General features: G+C 28.8%; 1 protein-coding gene across 1 annotated transcript; it reads left to right on the plus strand.

The window, feature by feature from the left end:
• The first annotated feature begins 414 nt into the window (after positions 1–414).
• On the plus strand, positions 415–24,336 carry LOC119669974 (diphthine--ammonia ligase). Its single transcript, XM_038080041.1, has 11 exons — positions 415–569; positions 12,168–12,500; positions 12,948–13,132; positions 20,697–20,876; positions 20,958–21,127; positions 21,193–21,812; positions 22,368–22,664; positions 22,731–22,864; positions 22,921–23,248; positions 23,324–23,425; positions 23,487–24,336. Exons 2-11 carry the CDS (start codon positions 12,386–12,388, stop codon positions 23,975–23,977), a joined length of 2,622 nt encoding a protein of 873 aa, XP_037935969.1. The 5' UTR covers positions 415–569; positions 12,168–12,385; the 3' UTR covers positions 23,978–24,336.
• The last annotated feature ends 1,198 nt before the right edge of the window (positions 24,337–25,534 follow it).

Here is a 25,534-nt window from a genome sequence, read left to right on the forward strand (position 1 = left end):
ATTTATTGCATAGGAAGACAAATAAATTTTTTAAATTCAACGTTCAGTCCATAATTTCTCACTTTTGCGAACTAATTTGGTAGCACTGTTGTTCTTACGATCCACAAAATGTCAAAAAGCAGCGAATTGACAACAAACCATACACGAATCAGTAGATTTGCAAACGTTGTCGGAGAAAAATGCGCGGCACAAATAAAAACGTGTTAGTGTACACACGGAAAAATATTTTGCATAAATTATAAAAAATGTGTTTTAGAAAACAGTTTCCAAATTTTGAAAATTATCATCGAAAGTGTGTAAATTATTAATACTTTCTAAATGAAATCTATAATAAATTTTTATTTTAATACATAACCAAACAAAAAAAAAATATAGAAAGAGTGAAAAATCCAATAAAAGCGTCCAACAGTAAATGTGAAAACAATAAATTTGTTGTTGGTTTGAGTCGTTTTTGTAGAAAAGAAAATAAATATTATTTATTGAATCAGCTCAGTGTATTAGCAGCTGATTTTAAAATCTAACAATACACTTACTAAAAACATAAAACAGACAAATGGAAAACTACAGAAGTGAGTTGATAATGATAAATTCATACAATTTTTCAAATATTTTCATTGCATACATTTGATAAGAACAAGAGGGTTGGTTGGATGGTTGATTGTATGGTTGGTTGTTCAAGCAGTATGAGTCTGACTCTGACAAATGTGCATGTTAAGTGTTGTATGTAATGTAGGTCACATATTTACAAAATATACCTGCTCTCATATAGTGTGTTTAAATATATATATTTTTGAAATATTTTTAATAAAACATTTTATATTAAAATATTTTATAAATTAATTCTTCACACAAGTCAATTTATCAATTTGACCTTCGACTTTTGTACATAGCAGGCGTCAGACAGTTTTCTATGTTACTTCTTGCGCTTTGCTTACTTTGTGGACGATACGATACGATATAAATTGGGACGTAAAGTAATAAATGCTTATGTTTGTGTGTTGGTTTCGTTTGGTGTGTGGGAAGCTTACTGACAACAAAATATTGTACAACAATAGGAAAGAATACAAATAAAAAGTCAGAATACGAAAAAAAGGATACCGAATGCGAATGTAAATACAATAAACAAAACAAAAACAATTGTTTGGGCGGAATATATAAAATTGTTGCTATTGCTGTTCTGCTGTTTTACTGCTGCTGCTGCTGCTGTTAACTGGGTGGCGGCAATCACGTTCAGTTTCCACAAAGCAGAAAGGTGGCATATACAAAATTTGAAAAAAAAAAATAAAATCAATTAAAACCCTTTATTTTCTTTATTTCTATTTTAATTGTTAATATATATTAATTGGAATATGTTTTAATCAAACATGTTCAATATTGAATGAGGGATTAAGTGTTTGGTGTTGATGAGTTGACGCATATGCGTAGTAAGAATTGGTGAAAAGTCCTCAACATTATTTACTTTACTAAATATAAATAATTCAGACATTTAAAATGTTTTCATTACTTATTGAACTTACTTTCTTGTTGATAAACCCTTTACATACATATGTAGTCGCTGTTGTTTCGAACGTATTGCCTTTATGTACATAGTTTTTGCATTTTCATTGTTGATTATTTTATTTATTTTTGTTTGATTAAAAAATATGTAGTTAAAGCAATAAAGTGTGCGCTATCAAATATTTACACAAATATTTAATTTAAATAAATTATTTTTATATTAAATTTTATTTATTTTTTTTTAAATTCAGAATAGACAATAAATAATATTTAAGAGTAAGTGACTAAATACTATAAAAAGTAATAAAAAAGTATAAAAAGTAATACAAAGAATGTGTGCGAGTTAAGCTAAGTTGATGCTAAACCAAATGGGAGATTTTTTGAGATTTTTTGCACTGCACACATTTAGCCATTTATCAACACGTATCGACACATCACTACATTATCGGCACGACTTAGAATTTTCCTTATTTAGAACGTAACTCAGCCTAACTCGCACACGTCCTAAATACTAATGAAATTTTTGTGGGCTTGCATGGACTGTGCTTAGTAGCATATCCGTCTGTTGAAGTTACAGATTACAGATTAAAGTTTCAGTGGCGTTTGTTTGCGGAGGCGTGTGAACGTTCTACCTTCTGCTATAATTCTAATAAAAAGTTTATTTTTTTAATTTAATTAAAAGAATAATAATGCAATTTAACAATTCAGAAATAACTATAATTAATTATTTCGATTGTTCTATAGCTGCTTTATGATTTATTTCAAGACCACTGATGATGGTTATTTGGCAATACTCGAAACACCTGTATTGTTAGCCAAAAACTCAATTGAAAACTCCATTATTTTTTTATTAATGAAAAAAGTTTTGTTACATTTAAAAAATTTTAATAAAATTCCACTATGGAGAATAAAAAATGAATAATTTTAGAAATTAGAACGTCCAGACACTGGGGCTCTATTCTGTCATCTATTAAAACTGCTGAATTTGGAACTTGAGCAACTAATTTTGAAAAGTTTTCCTTTTCTTAGTTTTTGCGCATTCGTTATTGATCATAAATATGGAACTGAAATCGGGGAATCACTATTTTTTTTACTGTGGCTAGTGCAAACAATAATAACTTAATGAAATGAAGCAAAAGCTATGAGTTGTTGACCAATCTTTCGGTACTACATGATATCGGTATTTCAATAATTAATTGTAAACAACAAATATCACGGATTACTATTTGCAAAACAACAGTTATTCTAATTGTATAGAAAAGAATTAAACAAAAAAAAAAGATTTTTCATAAAAAACAGTCCTAAAATTAGAACACTTCGGAAATGAGAACTAGTCGAAAAAATATAGTGGTTTTAATCTACCGTCTACTGTCTATACATTTGTAATGTAGAAGAGGTGTATTTAAATTAATTTTTTCATTCATAGCACAGAAATTTTAATTATAAAGAAGTTATATATAAAAACTATTTCAATTAGTAACTATTAAAAATGTTTTTCTTTAATGTATTATTGATAAATATTTTAGATTTCAATATATTTTACAATCAAACTATTTGTGAAGTTTATTTTAAAGTTAAAATATTCATTTAAGGAGGGTTTTTGAAACATCTTTATAAATTTTCACAATGGTAATACCTAATTTACATAATTTTTAGCTAATTTTTCCTACTCTAAATTTTGGTAAACATTCGCTGCCATACCGACATAATTACTATTACCTTCAATTTACCATCAATTTACCTGAACTTGCACACGGAGTAATGTTTTATGATTTTTACATAAAAATTAAATTTTAAAAATAAATTATTTTGCTAAATATAATTATAATTTTGTTAAATTATACAAATTTACGTTATTCGTTATTGAAGTACTGTTTATTTAAATTGAAAAACTGCTCTAAATATAACTATTTTCACTTCAAAAGCGCTTCAAACATTACAATGGGGTTACGAAATCCACGTTAAAATATAAGTGGAAAAAAATATTTTCGAAATTTGTAAATATAATTCAAATACAAAATAATATTAATGTGTCTCGATAGTTATGTACACGTATACATATATACACTATTATTTGAAGGGCTCTCCTATTGAATTCTGTCGTATGTGAGTATATTCAACTGTTGATATCAACAGAGCCTATGAATGACACGTAGAAGAGGTGTCACTTCAAAGTGTGAGTGGTAAAATATTGTAACAGATAATCTGTTGTCTTCTATAAAAATCAATGACACTGCAAAAACGCTTGATTTTATAAATGTAACAACCATAATGATTTTATTATATTCCGACTATTTTTGTCCTGCTAAGATCTGTGCAACCAGAAGAAATTTGCATGGTTTTGGTTCAATTCAGTTTAATTGTCATCTTCCTTCGTTTAAAATTGCACATAGTAATGTAGGTGTTATATGTCAATGATATTTCCTGAGACAGTCACGTTTTTGGTCTTTCTTACGTAAAAGATTTTATTCATGTAATCATCATTAACTTAAGTTTTATGTTTTGTATTAAATATATAAGTTTTTTTATTCAAATTGTGATTTTAAATTAGTGTTTAATTTTTCACCGATAAATATTTGATATTGAGGATCCTGTTTGTTGTGAGTGAAAAACATTGAAATTCACAGCTCAAGACTATAACCTACTTTAGAGGTAGGAACAAGAAAAGAATTAATCGTAATAAGTACTTGGATATTATTATTTCATAAATAAAGTGCAAACCTTCGAGATGTAAAAATGTTTTACAGACTAAATTCATGTAAACCAAAAAGTAATTGATAATATATTAGAGGGGATTTTTTAGTAAACTGGATATATGGACTGGGTAATAGCAAGATCGTTAGTCGCAGCTAATCGAAGGAGAGAAATGGTCAGCTTAAGTCTTACCAGGAAAAAACGACAAGAAATTAAAATGATTTATAACATTGATTCTGAAAAGAAATCAAGAGAAGAGCTAGCCAACATGTACGATATTGAAATATGTTCCCTATAATCCCTTCGGTTCAAGTTTCTATCTAAAATGTTGATTACTCCGCACACTGTGCTTTATTTCCGTTATCACTTAATAGGTATTTTTCGTAGCCTATTTATTCTCTCTAGCTGCTTTTTTTGGCCTTAGGTAAGAAGATAACAGTTGCGTAGTTTTGATTATCTTAAATCTTATTTCCTACTGTCAGTAAATGAAATTGTTAGTATATTAAAGAAAATTATCTTGACACATAAAATTAATAAATAAATTTATTTATTTATTTTTTTTTTTCAAATAACCAATTTATACTCCATGTGATCACTTGAAAATGATACGATCAGCACGTATAAAATAAAATCCATATGCCTCAAGTAGGAATATCATTAAATTTAATTGATTTATAAACTGCAGTTAAAAATCAATGTCATTTTTGGCAAAAATCAATATCAATAACCTATTTTTAAACTATTAATTATAATTGTATTGTTATCGTTTAAATGCATGACTATTAATATATATATTTATATATATTTTGTGATAAATTAGACCCATATCAAGTATAGTAAATATTAAAAAAAATTTCATAATTATTTTTGTTAATCTAATACTGTTGAAGAGTAACACAAAATATTTTGCCAAACGTTAAAGTTTCAAGAACTTCACAAGGGACCAGGTTTTAGGGACCAGCCTAACTAAAACTTCACAAGTATTTGTTAAATACAAAGACGTAGAGTAACTCACTCGGTCTATAAAAGTTTCATTGTTTTAAGAGCTGTGAGCAAAGCAACGAGCAATGAAGTCTACGTTCCGCCAGTTTTTATAAGATGTGGATTTAAAAAGGGTGTTAATCTTTTACTAGGAGTTTCACTGATTGACAAAAATCTAAAACTGATCTCAGCAAAAGGACTACATAAGATATTGGTAAATAATTATTGTCAATATGTTTATATGAAGTATTCCAACTTTGCTTTGCAGATATTTTCTTATTATTAATTTTAAAATTTTATTTAGCTTTATTATTCATTAATAAATTGTTTCTCTGTAAGTTTACTGTGATACTTTTTGACGCGTAAGGAATTGCGTCATTTGCCGCTTCAGCAGTCTCCATTAATAGAGCTCTACTTCCTTGGTAGGATTCAAATTATTTCGAATTTAAAAGTCGGTTTTGTTTTTTCAGAATTTTAAATTTTCTTTCGATTGTTGTTTTTTGTATATTCCTATACATATTTAGGCAATTTCGCTTTTGCCTTCATCACGAGATTTCCTAATATTAAAATCACCTATGCAATTTATAAACTATATTTCGAATTATTTATTTATAAACTTTTTAAGATTTGAAAATTTTTTAATAGTTGATTTTTTTGAATATTAGCCGTATTTTTTTTTTTCAGAGTAGCAAAAATATACTTGCAACTTATGAAAGAAAACATGTGAAGTAACAATAATGCTCTTAAATTCTTCAGAGTTAGGTTTTACTCGGAAAACATTTTAAGTCTTAAGATTCAGTGCAGCGAGCGAGAGCTATGTAGTTGGGCTCGCTTGTGAGCGTGAGCCATCGTATGAAAAGAGTTTTTTTCCGACTCATGAGCCGTGAGCAGAATGAGCCGAAATGAGCCGCTCATGGGTACGCAAATACGAACTCTGGTATATAATGAAGTATCCCAGTTTGTTATTATTGTTTAAGCAGATGTGAATCACTCTGCTCAGCTTTCTCACAGCTGCGACAATAATTCTTGAAGGGAATATTTGATCTCGTAGTTTGTTTAATTAACCGACTGTGACCCATTCCCATCCATAAATTCACAATAACATATTTTTGAAAAATACTTTCTATACAGAACTGTTATGAAATTTTAAGAAAGCAAAATTTTTCATAAAATTTTCTTCGTTCCATTTTAGTTATTTCAATTTGTTGTTATCTGTAACAAAATTATATAATTTTTAATATGAGTATAAACTATTGCAAATTGCTGGTTTATATATCATGCCAAATTTCCTTAGCCACAACTTTGAAAAGAGAAAAAGTTTTTTTCTACATGCAATTTAAATGTCAGATTTAATCTTAAATTAAATAAAAAGTATGTCAATTGGCAACTGAACTTTCATATTTCATCCTTTGTCGTTATTTATCCTTTGCTACATGAAAGTCTAATGTTACTTCTTACCTTGACATTATATTGTACCATTATTGTACTACAGTGAATGGCTTGCATATGATGAGTCAGTGGAGAGATACGATAGAGCATTACACATTTTCATACAAAATCAATTATTATTTGCAATTTGTAGCAGAGTAGAAAGGACTACTTTAATGTAATAAGTAGGCTCCTACTTTAATGCAATTTGCAGTCGGAAGTTACAATATCCTGTGTATTCTTGCAATGCATTGTTACAAGAGAATAAGTCGTTGACGTCACAATATTGCATAGTTTAATTTAAAGTTTAATTACTTTTGATTATGGCAAGTATATTAGTTCTGAGCACATGATAATTAGGTTTCCTCGGGGAAAAATTTAGTTAGGGTATATTAAAAACTCTCTTTAGTACAAAAATATAATTGCATTGGGATGAATCTGAAAAAACGAAAAATTACATTTCGTAAGAATTATTTTTATATTTTATTTTAATAATGTTACAGTACATTTTTAATTAAGTTAAATATTAATAAGTATCTCCTATATTTTTTTTCTATGCAGAAAATCATTTTTAATGCAGTATTTATTGCCATTTTTCGGGTAGTTTCATAATTCCATCAGTGTAAAACTTCTCTGGTTAATGGACTGGTTAATCTCTGGTTTGGTTCGCCCAATTTTTTCATAATTTATGCCCATGTTACGCAAAAAGTCATGGGCTCGTCAAAATCAAAATTGTTTTTAATGCAAATAATAAAATTAAGTGTGAGAGGAAACAGAAAATGTTGATATAAATTTGTTCATGAGAGACGAGACCATCTATGCCTCGTCACTTAGCCAAAGCAATGTTCTTTAGTAATAAATGTCAAAATTTGTGTCATTTAAGAGCAATTTATTACAGTTTCTGTGACACTCTGCATAAATGCATTTCTGTTATAAGCCAAAAGAGCTAATTTTAACGAGCCCCTGACTTTCTGCACAACATATCCATAAAAGGAGTTTTGCAAAAATCTGGTGGCCAGACAATGTAAGTTCCGGGTAACACGGTGAATGAATCAAAGCTTAACAACCTAGTTTTATCAATTTTTTTCTAGTCATGAAAGAAGTGTGTGGTCTGGTATTATGTTAATAAAATACAGCTTAGTCCTTTTCTGTTGTATAATTCCAATCGCTTTTTTTAACTGTTGCATTCAAGCAGTAGGGAACCGTATCAATCGTTGCACCAAGAGGGCCCTGTGTGTAAAAGATACCTCACCACGCTAAATTCACAACCTCATCAAGCATTCAAGGCTTTGAAGTCGTTTTCGGAGGGACATCGTTTGCATTGAATATTGTCACATTTATTCCATTTTTCATGTGTTCAATCTTGTGTCAATCGCTTAGTTTTTCGCCATGTACCAAAGCTTCTACTTTCTGAATGTATCCAAGTTATTGTGGGTCTTCCTATTCTGCGAGTGTCCTGCAGATTTCACTCGAAAGTCATCTTGCAATGTCATCTTCGTTTTTATACAGCGTGTGGCCGATTCAGTTCCATTTACGATATTTCATATCCCTAATTATCGGTTTGCTATACTGTAAAGTTCTTGATTTGAAATTATGGCTAGAATATTCTACAAATTCTGCGCAGGCATTGAATGTTTGTAGTTTATTTAGATAAGAGTTGCGTGACGCGCCATGTTTCAGAACCATAGAAGAGGACAGGTTTGACACAGATGTTAAAGATTCTAATTTTGGTCCTTCGGTCAATATGTGATGAATTCCACATTCCACATTTTATGATATGCATTCCGTGCTTTGTTTATGTGGGAATCAACATCCGTGTGCGCATCCCCATATTTAGAAACCATGCTACCTACGTAGCAGACTTTATCTACGTTTTCAATAGTTACGTTAGAGTTGTGGGTATTGACTCTAAATGGAATTTCGCTTACATATAATAGAAATTACAAAATATTGTTGAATATTTGAAACTAAATCTAAGAAACAATATTCTCACTACATGATTGGTGTGTTACTTATTGAAGTAGCTATATGGCTATAATACTTATAAATATATGGTTAAACTACGGATATAATCCAGAAAATAACGATATCTGATCGCGTTTAAATCAGCTAACTTCTTTAAGAGAAGTTATGATGAAATAAAGTCTTTCCATAAAATTTTTTCAAGATTTTAACATTTTGGTATTATTAATTTTTATAAAGTTAAATAAGAAAAAAATGTATTTCGAGTGTTTGAGTACTACGAGGGCGGTTTGATAAGTCAGTCATTTTTTGAATTAAGCATTATAAGCATTGCTAGTCAAATTATAAACATTACTGGCCAAAATCCACGAATTGTGATACGAACTGCTACCCCATCCAGCATATTCTCCAGATTTAGCCCCCTGCGACTATTTTCTGTTTTCAAACCTAAAGAAATGGCTGGGTGGTAACAGATTTGAGTCGAATGAAGAAGTCATTACCGAAACAAACGCGTATTTTGAGAGCTTTAAGAAAACCTATTATTTGGAGGGAATAAGAAAATTAGAAAACCGCTCGACTAAATGTATCGAGCTAAAAGGTGATTATGTAGAAAAATAAAATGTTTATTTGCCGAAAAAAATTTTTTTATTCAAAAAGTCACTGATTTATCAAACCACCCTCGTATTAAAACTAAAGAAAGTCGAAAGTTGATGATGGTAATTTAACCACTCTGATAAGGAAGAAACTCTTTTTAAAATTAAAAGAAGCTCCATTTAATTTTACTCAAAGGAAAAAACACTATTGATTATACAAAATAAAAATGAGAAGATTATCTAATTATCTCAATAGATGAAATATTTAACTCAAACTCTTCACTAATTAAATGGTCACTGTGTTTATATAACATATATTCTATATATATATAGATATATATTTCTTTTCATATATATTCTATTCATTCTATTCATATTCTATATATATATATATATATATATATATATATATATATATATATACTGCTGCAGCAGTATATACTAATTGCAGCAGTAAGAAACCTTGTATTTATTGGTTTCATATTAATTTGTCTGCGAAAAATTTATTGAATAAATTAAAAATTTATTGAATAAATTAAAAATTCATTAAATTAATTTTTTTGTTTTATTTAAAATAATTTCTGGTTCTTTCACCTTTTTTTTTTGGTAATTTAACGCGCATTTGCTTTAAACAATTCGACGACTGACAATAAAATGAAATTTTTGTTCTCATATTGTTTTTGCACTTATTATGGTCTCTATTGTCTTTATTAGCTTTCATATGACCAAAATATAACTAACAGTTTAATATCTCAAAAATTCTTTTAATTTTTATTTTAAACGCTTGACGTTTCAACATTTAAGCGCACTGCAGAGCACACAATAAAATAAAATCAAAGGCATGAAAAATTAAACAAAATTCTTGTCACTCATACGCCGTGTTGTACCGCCTCGAATTTTTCACTTTGTTAAAATAGTTTCCATTGTTTGTAGTTGTGTATGTGTTTTAGTGTTTTTTTTGTGCTTTTGTCTTTAATTCATTTTTCACCTCATCAAATAATTTAAAATTTTTAAACGCTTATTTAATTGAATTGTCAAATTGCTTGCCAATATTTTCTTGAAGTGATTATTTTATTTTCATTTGCAAGCATTTCAACTCATTTAGAATATATCATAAATGAAATATATAAGATTTAAGCATAATTTATAGTTATTAAGAGACAAGTTTATAAAAAAATATTAAAGGTGAAATAGTTTAAACTATAAAATTTATCTATAGTGAGTTTTATAGTACTTATAAATAACATGACATCATATAATTATATTATAGCAATATAAATATGTGTGTAAAATTTATTATAGTTCTTAAAATTTAATTATTGCTAATTTTGTGGAACAAAATCAGATCGTTAAATAAAAGTATAAATAAAGGTAACAGAATTTTATGTCGAAATTAGTAACAAAAGCATTATATATCTCGAAGCACATCGCTTTCTGTTTTCTTTCTATTTAGAAATATCGGTTTCTATTAAGAATAGTTAAATAATAACTAGAAGAATAATAAGTAAGTATGCAGAACACAGTTTTTAGTGACGAAAATTAAAACGTAGGGTGCGGTGTAATTTGCATAGAGTCAACTTAACTCGAGTGTTGTCTTTCAGTTGCACTCAGGTCAGTGGTGTGTAAATGTTTAGTTCTTCCTAATGTACTTGTACAAAAAAGTCTAGAACAATCAGATTAGACGATTTTTCATAAGCCTCTTCAAATAAATGTACTTGGTTATCAATAAATTTTTGAATATTCCATATCGAATATATCCAATTCCAATATCCAATATTGGTGATGCTTAGTGAGACCTGATGCAGTAGAATTCAATAGAATTTAACTTACATATCCAAACTTGATGAAAACCTCTCTTTTCGGGTTGTTTTCAAACAACGAAGGACTTAAATTGTATTTCTGTCTCACTGTAGTGTTTATAAGTCATATGTATTAACAATGAATGTCGTAAGCTTTATACTTAAGGAGAACCAAAACTGCTATATACCTCTATACTCACATACCCAAATAGTCATTAATTCAGTTAAACATTATCAAAACACTTTATTAAACGCATTAAAGGGGCTCGGGGGCATAATAACTTTCATGGAAATTTTAGGTGTGATGTATTTACAAGAGAGATAGCTTATTAATCTTCCCCTGGGCATAGAGGGAATTTTTTTTGGTATTTGTGAATTATCTCTGAAACATAGAGTCGTTTGTAAGATTAATTGTTGATGCTTGAGGTTTAGTTTAGAGTGGTTAAGATAGTTAGCTGTTAGTTGAAATGGAGGGATGAACGAATCCTCCTCAATTAGCTAATAAAGCCGTTTTGAATCCATAATTCCTCGTTATAGTGGGTAGAAGAAGGTCAAATTAGAACCAGCCAGAAGCATTTATAAAGGCGAAAGTGGTTGAAAGGTAATATGAAATAGTCAAGAGATTTATTCAACCTACCAAGATAGTGCATCCTTATAGTCATGGGTAGTATAATCGGTTACGGACTATTTGGTAGACGTGCTCTTAATTTGGGAGTTCCCTTTTATAAATATTGTTGAAGTTGTAGAGATAAAAAAGAAGAAGGAACAGTACAACTCTTCTATCACAGTGACACAGACTGTGTTCTGCTGTTTCCTCTTCTTCGTGACAAAGTCTGCAGCTATCGTCTCTTGTAATACCTAGATTCGATAGATGCTTTTTATCTCCGCAGTGCCCAGTGAAGAATCCTGTGACAAGTCGGATACCACTTCTATTCAGCATGAGTAGCTCCCTAGTTCTGGCTTTTGATTGATTCGGCGTGAATTCTTTAGTTTGTCTGTAGGCATTTGCTATATTATCCCAATTAGTCTGAGCTGCTCTTTTCAGATGTATTGTACTAATGTTTTATTTATATTCATTTCAAATTTCTTTAAATTATTTAACGACTTTCATTAACAATTCATATTTATGTAAATTATATTTATTAATATTAATATAAGAACAACATCTATATAAATTGTTTTGTAAATTCTTCTTCACTTTTACTACTTTCAGTTCTACTGCGATGCAAAGGCGTTGCTTTTTGGATTTTCTAACAAAAAATTTGTACCTAAAAATATAAAACCAAATATAAAATCCCAAAGCATAAGAAGCAGCGGTGAAGAATCCAAATATACCAATGAGCTGGACTAATTGGCAGTAACCGTTGAAACTAAAAATCCAGTTTACTTTATTTTAAAATCTTTTCAACAAAAACAATAAATCCAGTCAAAATGCGTGTTGTTGCAATGGTGAGTGGTGGCAAGGACAGTTGCTACAACATGATGCAATGTGTGGCCGAAGGACATGAAATTGTTGCACTAGCAAATTTGCATCCCAAAGACCGAGGTAAGCCAAAAACATGCACGTTCACTTTGCTGTATGCTATATGCTATATGCAAGAGGCCTTTGCGAGGCGTATAAATAACATTTTATTAAGCAGGACACGCAAACGCCTCATTTCCAGTTAAATTACTTTTTGTTTTTGTTTTTGTTTTATATTTATCCTTAAGATAAAATTAATCTAATAAAAATGTAAATTTAATACTTATTCTATTGAATTACGTGCTTATTTTCAATTTTTAACTTTTCTTAGTCTTAGTTTATGATTTCTTAATATTATTCATTCATTTTGATTAAATTTAAGCTCTGTGTTTTATTTATGCTCATATTATTTTTGCTATGAACTTGAGTTTCAATAAAAGAAAATATTTACAATAATAGATTTATAAAATCTAGTATCTTTCATAGTACAGAAATAAAATAAAATATTTTATTTTCTTTTCTTTTTTTCAGATGAATTAGACAGCTTTATGTATCAGACTGTAGGTCACATGGGCATTGAAATATTAGCCAAAGCAATGAGTTTGCCACTTTATCGGCGCGAAACTAAAGGGAAGAGTACTCAAACTGGCAAACATTATGTGCCTACGGATGATGATGAAGTGGAGGATTTATACAATTTGCTAGAAATGTGCAAAGTACGTAAAATTTTTTATAAATTTTATAGTATCTTAACTTTATGAATGCTCTTTTTTTAATTTCTTCGTTGACAATATTTATATTGTATCTATATTAAAAATATTTAAGTAAAACAATTTTATTCATATTTATATAAATATTGTAATGGTGTACGAGCTTATATAGACTTTAAGCAAAAAAGTCGCCATTCTTTAACCTTAAAGATGAGATATCTTTTAAATGAGCTCATTTTAAGTAGCAAAAACTTCTGGAAAGAAATTAATTCGTCATTTCTATCAGCCACGCAAATTTTATATCAATAATCGACTTAAAAAGTAATTATTAAAATAATTTGTTTATTTAACTAATTATTATTATCAAATTTGGCTTTATTTCTAAGTAGAAATGTAAATAACGTAAATAAAATTTAGACTGTGTTGTTTACCATAAATAAACGTAGTCAATAGATAAAGTAAACATAAAAAATGTTAGGTAAAAAACTTTGATAAAAAATACTTTTAATATAGAGAAATAGTTTCTTGAAAAATTGGAAAAACTATTTAATTGATTTAGGTATATAATGATTGAAGTTATAAAATAACTTTCAGAAGTGTTTGGACCTACATCCCTAAAGTTACTTATCTATAATGATAATCAAGCGCCACTCACCATCCACAATAGTGACTATATCATTTGTCTATAGTTCCGATTTATTGAAGTGACCGGTTTCTTCAACTTGACACAGGCTAGTTTCAATTAAGATTCATCCTATGTATATCCCTCTTTTATCTTAAATAGTCATTCTTCTCACTCAGTCACATTTAATCCCATGTTTATGGTTATAAAGACCTCTATGGGTTACAACAGTAATATATTATGGTATTGAAATTGTGTTTTTAAATTTAAAATTGAAGAATAACGAAATCTATATACAATTAAAATAATAATTGTTATAATTATTATTATATTATAATAATATTATAATAATAATATTATAATAGTATTGTAATAATTAGGTAAATCTAAGTGCATTTTGATTGAGTTTTTAAAAATAAAATTGAAGAATAGAAAAATCTATAAACAATTATAATAATTATAACAATATTTATAATAATTATTATAATATTTTAATAGAGTTGTAATAATTAAATATATATAATTATATTTTAAACACAACATTCTACAAAACAAATATCTAAAACTAAAAATTTAAAAAACATGTGTGAAAGACACCTTTTCTTCTATAAATTGTACTGAATAGTACTGAACTTTTTGAGCATGCTATATTCAGGCGTGATCTGTTACCTAATATGTTTATACAACTATTTTTGCAATTATACTTTTGAATGTTTTGCGATGGCACAAAACTATGATTGTATTTAAACCCATCTGATATTTTGCCTGTGACAGATTTCTGTATATAAAGCTAAAACTCCCATTTCGAGAAAGACATTCTGAGTTGATTACAGTTACAAAATTAGATTCGCCTAAAATGATGTCTTCAGCAATCTACGAAAAATATTGACTATTAGGTTAATAGTCCTAATAGTCCATAGTTAATGTGAATATACTTTCACATGTGAAAGTATATAAATACTTTTAGTAGAAAAAAATTCAGGAGGATAATATCTGTAGCTTTGAAGTTCTTAAACTCTGAACAATTATATCTGTGTGCTAAATTATTACTTCAATATCATTTTTCTATATATTTCAGTATTTTCAGCAATATCTAATTCTTAAATAGGTGCTATCAATTTATTCAATTGATAATAACTATATTAACTTTATTTTATGTAAGATATATGTAGCTCTATTCAACTAAAATTTTCCTTTCACTTCAATCTTTGAAGTTTTGTTGTTATAAATATTTATCGACTTCCTGTTAATTATTTTAATTTCATTATCTTCATCGTCTGCCTTTTATTTTATTTTATATTATGTACTATTTTATATATACTTTTTATTTAAATATATATTTGAATTTATATTACTCATAACTGTGGAAAAAAAATTGAAAAATTTTAGTTAACCTTTTTTTGTTGATACCACATTAATTTAATATAGAAATTATTTTAATTCTTTTGTCTTCTTTTTTTAAGTAACTTATCTTACTTATATTTATATATAAAAATTATTCAAAAACATATTTATTTAAAAAAATTACTATATCTTTTGTTTTATTTATTATTTTATTTCTGCGGTCCATAAATGTATAAGTTATTATCTGAAAAAATATTTTTATTGTATGGTTGAAGTATGATTAAAAATTGACAATTATATTTTGAACGCAAAAAATATATTAAACTAGTTTACTTTAGATATATTGTCGTTATTAATATTTTAACTATCCGAATTTAAAAGAAAATATGTATTATTAATTATTTTATAGTACTAGCACTAACACTAATAATAACACTAGTAATAGCAATAGCACTAGAAATTGCAATGGCAATAGTAAGAGTACTAGGAATAGCAATAGTAATAGCAATTACAATAGCAACAGCAATAACAATAGAAAAAACACCAGCAATAGCACTTGCAATAGCAATAGCACTAGTAACAGCAATAGTTCTAGGAATAGCAATAGCACTCGAAATAGCAATGGCAATAGCAATAGTACTAGGAATAGCAATAGCAATAGCAATAGCAATAGCAATAGCAATAGCAATAGCAATAGCAATAGCAATAGCAACAGCAATAACGATGGAAAAAACACCAGCAATAGCACTAGTAATAGCAATAGAACTAGGAATAGCAATAGCACTCGAAATAGCAATGGCAATAGCAATCGTACTAGGAATAGCAATAGCAACAGCAATAACAATAGAAAAAAACCAGCAATAGCACTAGCAATAGCAGTACCAGTAGCAATAGCAATAGCAATAGCAATAGCAATAGCAATAGTAATAGCATTAGAAATAGTACTAGCAAAAGCTATAGCAATAGCAATAGTTTAAACTTAAATCAGTTTTGAGACCTAAGTTACGACTGTAAAATCGATCCTATATATTTTCGCTGATGTTTCCTTTAAAAAATCTCTAATAATTACTTTATTAATGAACTAAAAATAATTAATTGTTATTAAGTTCAATCATTGTAGTTGTAATCATACAATATCTGAAAATGAATTCCAAAAAACGTGCAGTATTATAATCTCTTATCAAAGTAGCATCACAATTTCCGTCTGCGTCTATCACTTTAATCACCTTTTATGAATATTAGCTATTTTTAAAAATGCATCTCGCATAAAAATACAATCTTGCATGCATATTATTAATGTAAGTAGTGCCCCGATGGCCCTTTGCCGATAATTACTTACGTATTTTTATTTTCATATTATTCTAATATAATGCATAGTATAAATATGTGCTTTTATGTCATTTAAAGTAGTTCTATTCTCAGCGTTGTCTTCGCAATATTTAAAATGCTTTCGTAAATTTCATTTACTGCAACAATGAAAAGCAAATATCAAGAGACACGTGCAGTATATGTAATACATCAGTTGATACACGAGCTTTACATTATTAAATATCATTTATATAAATATATTTAATATATAAATTAAAAACAAAATATAAGAAAAAGATATAAGAAATTGTATAACATGGATATAATATATTATACCTATGTTGTTTAGTTCTACAAATATCCCTAAGACGAGTAAAAAAATAAAAAATTCTGTCAGACTGTCAGACTGAAATTTCAATTTAGTTTGACGTCATTAAGTGATGAAATCACATCAATCATAGAAATCTCAAAATAATCAAAGAGCTAGTAAATTTTCCTTAATTTTGCATTAACATAGAAGCGTTTATGCTTCTCACTTTAAAGTTAATATTATTATATACAAATTACAGTCAGACCGATCGGTGGTTTGCTGTCGCTAATTAGTAGTACCGAGTGCTTTCATATTGTGGGATAGCTAGTCCTTTCGCCGCAGATGCTGTTAAATATTTGCTGTTAAATACTTATGGCAGTCATATCTTTCCTAGAACTAGTAATGTATATACGCTTTTGCCTGAAATCATGTTTAGAGTCTAATGTAAGATATGTCTCATACTCTTACGCAGTACATATTCGAGTTTGATCTGCATAAAAAGTGGACCTATCCACATAGTATGCGATTTCTCTCTCTTCTCTACAGTATTTACAGTCGAGGTGGATTGGATTCCTGATTTTCTTAGCTGATCATTCAATCTTTAGTGACTGGTAAAGTAATCCTGTGATAATTCTTAGGTTACTCTTTGTTCGTTTTATGCAATCCTTGCATCATTTTAGGTTGTAAGTCCCTAAAAGCATTTTAGATTGTGATAGTCTTGGTAACCTTTATTAATGGAGTTCTCTTTATTTTTCCTCTGCGTCGTTGAAAAAATGGATAGAATTCGTTTGCCTAGACCGCAAAAAGGTTATGGGCCTATCATTATTGCAGCCACGCCTATTCTTGCAAGTTTGTCTGCCATTTCATTGCCTTGGATACCACCATGTCCCGGAATCTATATTCCGATATCCAGTATCTGCAAATCCAGTAAAGTCCAGTAAAGTTGAACTGTCATATTTATCACAGCCCTGTCCTTTCAAAAGTTATCTAACTTATTCATTTTATAAACAATTAGTTTTTCTTTTATTATATTTTTATGTATCCTATTAATTTAATTATTTATTAAATTAATTTTTAAATAAGAAATCAGTTAACAAAATAAAAATATTTAATTAACTTGCAATTTAAACGCAGTAGTAGTTAAAAATAATTTACTGCATAATATATTTCTGTTATTTAAATGAAAAAAATTTAAATAATTACTCAGTGTTATATCATATATTAATTTTTTATTTACATTTTTTTATGTGTGCTTTGTGTTTATTTTATTTTGCCACTAAACGCTCTTAAATTTTTAAGGCAAATATGACAAAGTAAATCACAAAACCAAACAAAACCATTATTGCTCGAGAGCTGCGCCAGTAAATTGTATCTTTCAAACACCGCGTTTGATATTTTTATATTTTTAGAATTCGTTCCAAATATTAAAGGTGCTTAATATATAAATTTTTAGTTTTTTATTTTTTATTTCAACAATTTTTTTCATTTTTTATTTATAATTTTTTATTATTTTAATTTATTTGTTTGTACTCTATTTCTCATAAGTTTTTTTGTTGTATCTTGTATCTGCCTTTCCCGAATGTCGTCGCCAAATAAAAGCAGACAAGCATTTAGGTTTTTTCTTCAGTTACTCGTACAAAATAAGATTAAATAAATTTATTTGTTATCACAGAATAAATTAGATCACAGAAAACTGAAAGGAAAAAATACACAGAATAATATTATTATTTGTTTGTGCACCACTCAAGTGGATTGATTCAATGTTATTAATGATCTGTGCACAAAAATAAATTTTCATTAATTTATTTCAAAAATTATAATATTATTGAAAAAAAATTTGTTCTTTTTAAATTAATTATTAATTGTGATAATTAATAGTTTATGAACTTTGTCTTGGAATGTTAATAAAAAAGTAATGACAGATTTAATTGTGAGAATACTTTCTACTTCTTCATTTTGACTCGTTTTCACGTGCTCAAATAGAGCTTATGTTCACATTCACTATTGATGTTTTTTCCATTGTCGAGGTAATCGATAAAATTATTACTTATTTAATTATTTAGCCAACGCTTTATCTTCCATGCTCATCTTCCATGTGTTTCCGTATGGCTCAGAACCATGAATGTTATCACAGAATGATGAAGCAGCATTGGGAGTGTTCGAGAGAAAAGTTCTTCGTTAAAACTTTGGTCCTCAATGACTTGGCGACAACTACCGTATACGAAAGAATCACAAGCTGTACAAAGTTTATCACGACATTGATATTGACATCGACTTTAGCGAATTAACATCCAGCTGCTTCGCTAGCTTGGTTATGTCGTGAGAATGGTTGAAGATGCTCCAGCGAAAAAGTTTTTTGTAGTAGTAGTTGGAGAAAGAAGGGGTAGAGGTAGAGCGTGTCTCTGGCGGAATGATCAATTTGAGGGTGCACTAACCTGACTTGATGTAAGAGACTGGAGAAGGGACACACGCAACAGAGACGCCTGAGGCGATATTGTGCCTCATGCCGAAACTCGGTAATGGGTCGATTAAAATTTGTCCTACCTATATAAAACACAAATTCTAATACCTTTTCAACCAACTGCTAGGCCTTGTGTTATTATTGTTTCGAGTTCCTGTTGATTAGTTGGCCATCTGAGTAGACCAGTTGCTAAGGGATGTAGGTTTTGCTGCTTTTGAAATCCATCTTTGGAAAGTCTTGGTATCTTTAATGTTTCTCATCTATTAACTTATCACTTAACTTATTATCAAATTATATCCGAACTATATTAGATAAAATATATACCCGTATTGCAAAATGAAATCATTATAATTGCATTTTTAATTGTCTAGATTTTGTCCCGCTTTAAATCAACTGTTAGCAAATTCAGTAACTACTTTGCTAACGTGCTTCTTATGACTAAATGTTTATATAATATATATCATAAATGTTCTTTTAATATGTTGTAATGAACGTTTTCACGACAGTTGATAGCTTATGGTGCCCAGAGGTGTTACAAGAATATATTTTTTTGTAACCCTGAATCTTCTCGTAATATAAATGGAAAGACTGATTCTTTTTGGTTTAGTTTCTTTATTTATTTTTTTATTTTATTGTGTACTATATACATTTACAGCAGATTTAGTTATTACAAATTAAATTATACAGAAATTACAAATATTAAATTTCCTGAAATTAGAAGAAGGTTCTTAGTTACCGATTTGGCCACGTTGATAGGGTGCAGAACTAATCAGCGTTACCGATTAGGTCACGTTGGTATACTGGGAACTAATCAATGTTAGTATACTGGAAACTAATTAATGTTATAGATTAGGCCACATTTTAGTATACTAGGAACTAATCAATGTTACCGAGTAGGTCACGTTGGTATACTGGGAACTGATCAACCTTACCGATTAGGCCACGTTGGTATATTAAGAAACTATTAAAAAAAAATTACAACAAGGGATGAGATTAATAATGTTTTTATTTTTGTGACGATGTTGATGTTTAATATAGTTGTCATAATCCTTATAAAATTCAAAGTAGATTTGCCGGGCGAGTAGCTCGATCATTCTCAAGCATTTGAAGAGTTCGTTCCAAATATTTGATTTTGATATGGCACGGATGGTCAAAATTGCAAGTACTAATTTTATTGTTTCTTTTTTTTATTTTTAAAATCATTTTTATTGATCTCAAAATCTGGGAACACCAAATGTTCAACAACAACAGTATTTACATATGGTACATATATTACAAATACTTATAAAAAGGTTCACCACCTCTGCTCTAGACCCATTGAAGCTCAATAAGTATTCACTTCATCTTCGCCATTTCTTATGTGTAATGTCATATGTTTAGCATCTTTCTCTCAAAAGATTTCTTGCTCACGTGTTGTCACATTTCACAATTAATTAATAACTTAATTATACTATACCGTAGAAACAGATTGCTTTTATATTTAATTAATTAATTTATTTTATTTTTCTCACATATTTTTTTTTAGGAAGAACTACATGTTGAAGCAGTTGCCGTAGGTGCTATACTCTCCGATTACCAGCGTGTGCGCGTTGAAAATGTTTGTAGTCGTTTAAATTTGGTGTCATTGGCTTATTTGTGGAGGAGAGACCAGACTGAATTGCTACAAGAGATGATCGATTGTCAAGTGCATGCTATTATAATTAAAGTAAATTACACAAAATAAAAAAAATTTGTTATATTCGTATAAACAATATATAAACAAATTATATAAATTTTACATAAACAGGTAGCTGCTTTGGGTTTAGTTCCTGATCGTCATTTGGGTAAATCCCTGCGCGAAATGCAACCTCATCTATTAAAGATGCATGATAAATATGGTTTAAATGTATGTGGTGAGGGTGGAGAATATGAAACGTTTACATTAGATTGTCCACTCTTTAAGCAACGCATTATGATGTAAATATATATTATATACTATTAACAATATTTTGTACTAATGTCCTATGTTAATGTTTTTACAGTGAAGATGTACAAACTATTATAAGCTCTGCGGATCCTGTATGTCCGGTAGGTTATATAAATTTTACGAAGTTGTCATTACAACCTAAAGAGCCAACGCAATGCTGTGATGTTTTTGTTAAAAAGTCTTTGGACTATATAAGTGACCTCAATGAATCGACATATAGTGACCTCAGTGATCCAGATCTCAGTGAAACTGAATTAGAACTCATAGAGAAAGAGACAAGAATGCGTGAATCACTTAGTCAAAATGAATTAATATCACGTAGTAATTCGTTTGGTCGGCATCTTGCCACATCATCATCTTCCCCAATACCAATTGTAACAAAAAGTGCTAGTGTAGATGAGCCAATTCCATCATCTTTGCTCTCTTCATCAGCTGCTTTATGTACAGCATCTTTGCATACAGGCAGTTTCGGACGACCGCTTGGTAGCACAGCTGCAGTTTGTGGTTCGCTTTCGTTAGCAATATCATCTGTTGGTGCAACTGGTGGTATATCGACAGCAGTTATAACACAACCACCGAGTCCTATGAAAATAGAACGTGAGTTCCGTCCACTAACAAATAAACCTATGGCTGCAGTTAATCAAATGGGCTGGATGTGGGTAGCTGGTGTGCAGGGTAAGTTAAAAAAAAATAGTATTTGATGTTAAAAGTAAATAATTTTTTTTATTATTAATTAATTATTTAAATTATTATTATATTTATTATTAATTAATTACTTATTGAAATTATTATTTATTATTAATTTTTATTAATTATTTAAATTATTATTTATTATTAATTAATTAATTACTTAAATTGTTATTTATTATTAATTAATTAATTATTCAAATTATTATTTATTATTAAATAATTAATTATTTAAATTATTATTTAATGTTAATTAATTTTGAAAATGCGAGCGGGACTTATATTGTATTATATTATATTATATTATTTTATATTATATTATATTATATTATATTATATTATATTATATTATATTATATTATATTATATTATATTATATTATATTATATTATATTATATTATATTATATTATATTATATTATATTTTGTTATGTTTTGTTATTATTTATTATTATAATATGTAATATATTAATGTTTCTAAATTAATATAATTATATTTAATTATATTTAATTATATTTAATTAATTTATATTTAATTTATAGGTTGCGCTTCAACTTTAGAAGAGGGTATGCATATTGCAATGAGTGACCTGAAATTTTTAGCCGCTGAGCACAATTATGAGTTGGCTGACTATTGTTTCATAACGTTGTATGTACGCTCCATGGCTGAATATTCAGTATTGAATAGTATATATGATGAAGCTATGCATTTTCAAAATCCTCCCACTCGTGTATGTGTGGAATGTCCACTACCAGAAGATTGTCATGTGGTTATGGAAGCTATAGCTTATAAGACACCAATACGTAGACGAGCAACAGTTTCTATTAATGAAATTGATGGTAATGAGAAATTTTTAACTATCTCTCAAAATTTCAGTAATATATTTAAAATAAATTTTTTATTAGCAAACATAGAGGATTGCAACATTTCTTCTAATACAAGCTCAACAGATAATTTATGCAAAAGGCACACAATGCATGTTCAAGGTATTTCACATTGGGCACCAGCAAATATAGGGCCTTACAGTCAATCAACAAAGGTAAATATAGCAAAATGATTAAAATTAAATATGTTTTAATTATGAACTCAACAAAGGTGGGTGAGATCACTTATATCTCTGGCCAAATAGCACTTGTACCTGGTAGTATGACAATCATAGATGGTGGCATAAGACCGCAATGTAAGCTTGCTTTGCGGCACATAAGTAGAATTGCAAAAGCAATGAATGCACAAGGACAGTTACGTGATGTAGTACATGGTATTTGTTTTGTAACACATCCAGCTTTTATTGCGGAGGCTAGACGACAATGGGAACGACGCACCACTAATGCCATAATGGATTATATCGTGGTACCCGCACTGCCACGAGAAGCGCTTGTAGAATGGCAAGTTTGGGCACACACCCATAACGATAGGTTTGACTGTAAGTTAATACATTTTTTTTATTGTATTTACTCAAATATATAACATAAAAATTTTGTTTGGTTATAACAAAAAGATGAGGAAACTGGTTGCTCAGTTAATGATTACACAATTTCTATACGACGACGCTGGAATTATGAGAATAATTGTGCAGCTATAGTATGCTATGTCTCAACAGGTACAAAAGTTTTTCTTTTTTTAAAATGGAAACTTAAAAAATATATACTCATATTCAATAGGTTTAGCTTCATCAACTACTCAATTGACTCAACTAAGCGATGATATACTCAGCAATCATTGTCATTTGGCACAATGTCTTACTACGGAAAACATTGATGAAATACTCTCATACGTGGTTAAACGTTTGCTTAAAGATTATCCAACTGCAAAACGTATTGTTAGTGATGGAACTAGTACCAATTGCGATGATTTCAGTGCTGATGCCAATGTTAACAATCATGCCAATGTTAATACATCGCATAACTCCACTAACAACCATAATCACCATTACAACAACACAAATTCTGCGACAGTTTCTATACCAGCGATACACCTAAAAGTGTTCTATCAAGTAACTGCTGCACCGTCCGTGGAAATATTGCTTAACGGTCTTAAAGATTTCCGAAAAAAGTTCATAGATACTGCCAACATCGTGTACACCGTTTTGCCCGCCTGCAGCTTGCATAACTTCAGCACATTTTTGTCAATTTGTGGCGTAAGGCATGAGTAGACGTGACAAATCTGTGAAATATTATTATTATTGCATAGGATCTAAGGCATTTCGCAAATATTTTGTTTTATAAATTATTTATATAATGCTATAACCTTTTTTTATTGGACCAAAGTATATATGAAACAACAAATTCTATCAGAAGTAACAAAAGAGTTTCAAAACTAAAACGCATACAAATTTTTCTTCATTGATGATTTTTTGTCCTAACGATTAAGCTGTATATTTTGTAATTTTTATTGATACTTAAATATTTATTATAAATTAAAATTTTTGTGGATGTGAACTATTTTTAAGCTATATTATAAAGAAAAAGAAAGTTTAATGAAATGAAAATGATATTTTGTTTTTGCTTATAACACACAAAAAAAAATTTTAAAAAATCCAGGAATAAAATATTTGATATATAAATAATTCCTATACTCCTAACATGCAACGCTTATTATTATGAAATGTTAAATATGAAATTTAAAAATTTGCTCCATTTATGTTGTTGGTCTTATCTATTTTGTTATCCTGCTGTGTACACCATTATTAAATATTTATAATATTAATTATTGAAATTTACAAATATATAAATTTAAATTATACTATTACTGCAAAAACAACTTATACATACACTTGCATATATATACTATACTCAGATTGATATATTTAAATGCTAAATGATTGTTATTACAATAAATGTCCTTTCTTAGTCATTAGTTAAGTACAGAAATAATGAAAACAAAGTCAAGATATATAAAAAAAAACAAATAAATTATTAATTATTGACAAATTAATTCGAAATTGTTTTATTTGTAAGGTAATGCATTAGTGTTAGGGTTGCCACTATACTCAAAATAAGCACTCCAGGTGCGGCCGAGTCTACGTTCCGGAGTCACTCGTCAATATCGACGAACAAGTGTCGCTCACCAATCCCAACGGTGAATATTCTACTTTAAACATTTTAAACAATTCGATAAATTGTGGAACTGCAAAAAGCAGGAAATATGAGTAGATTGAAAGATGGATATATAGGTTGGGATAGGATGTGTAGTAAAATGAGAAAAGAGTGGTTGTGTGGCATGGAATAAAGGTGTGGGTGAAATGTCGGTATGCATTGTCAATCGGTTAAAAAGCGTAGTGAAAGGTTTTGATAAGATTGGCAACTGTTCCAGTGCATTTCACAGAACTATGGTCTTCATACCAGATAAACATATTAAACATATAAACATATTACCAATTGGAGGTCTTATTGCTTAATATATATCTAGCAGGATTTTCAGGTATTTCTGGAGTAAAGAGAAAGAACAATCTCGGTGCTTGTAGAATCGGAACCATTCTGTGGTGTAAGAAAAAAGCAGAAAAACAGAGAAGACTATAGTGGTACAATGTACTAGGACTATTACAATAAAAATCGTTTACAGGGACTTTCAACCTCAAAAGATTGTATGTAATTAAATAAAAACAGCTTCAGAATCATTCTAATATAACAAGGCACTGAAGATTGAATTATTACCTTTTAAAAGTAAGAAGTAAGTAAGTAAGTAAGAACGGGTTTTGTATACAAGAGAA

This window comes from Teleopsis dalmanni, chromosome 1 (assembly GCF_002237135.1).
Source record: "Teleopsis dalmanni isolate 2A chromosome 1, ASM223713v2, whole genome shotgun sequence".
Classification (NCBI taxonomy): domain Eukaryota; kingdom Metazoa; phylum Arthropoda; class Insecta; order Diptera; family Diopsidae; genus Teleopsis; species Teleopsis dalmanni.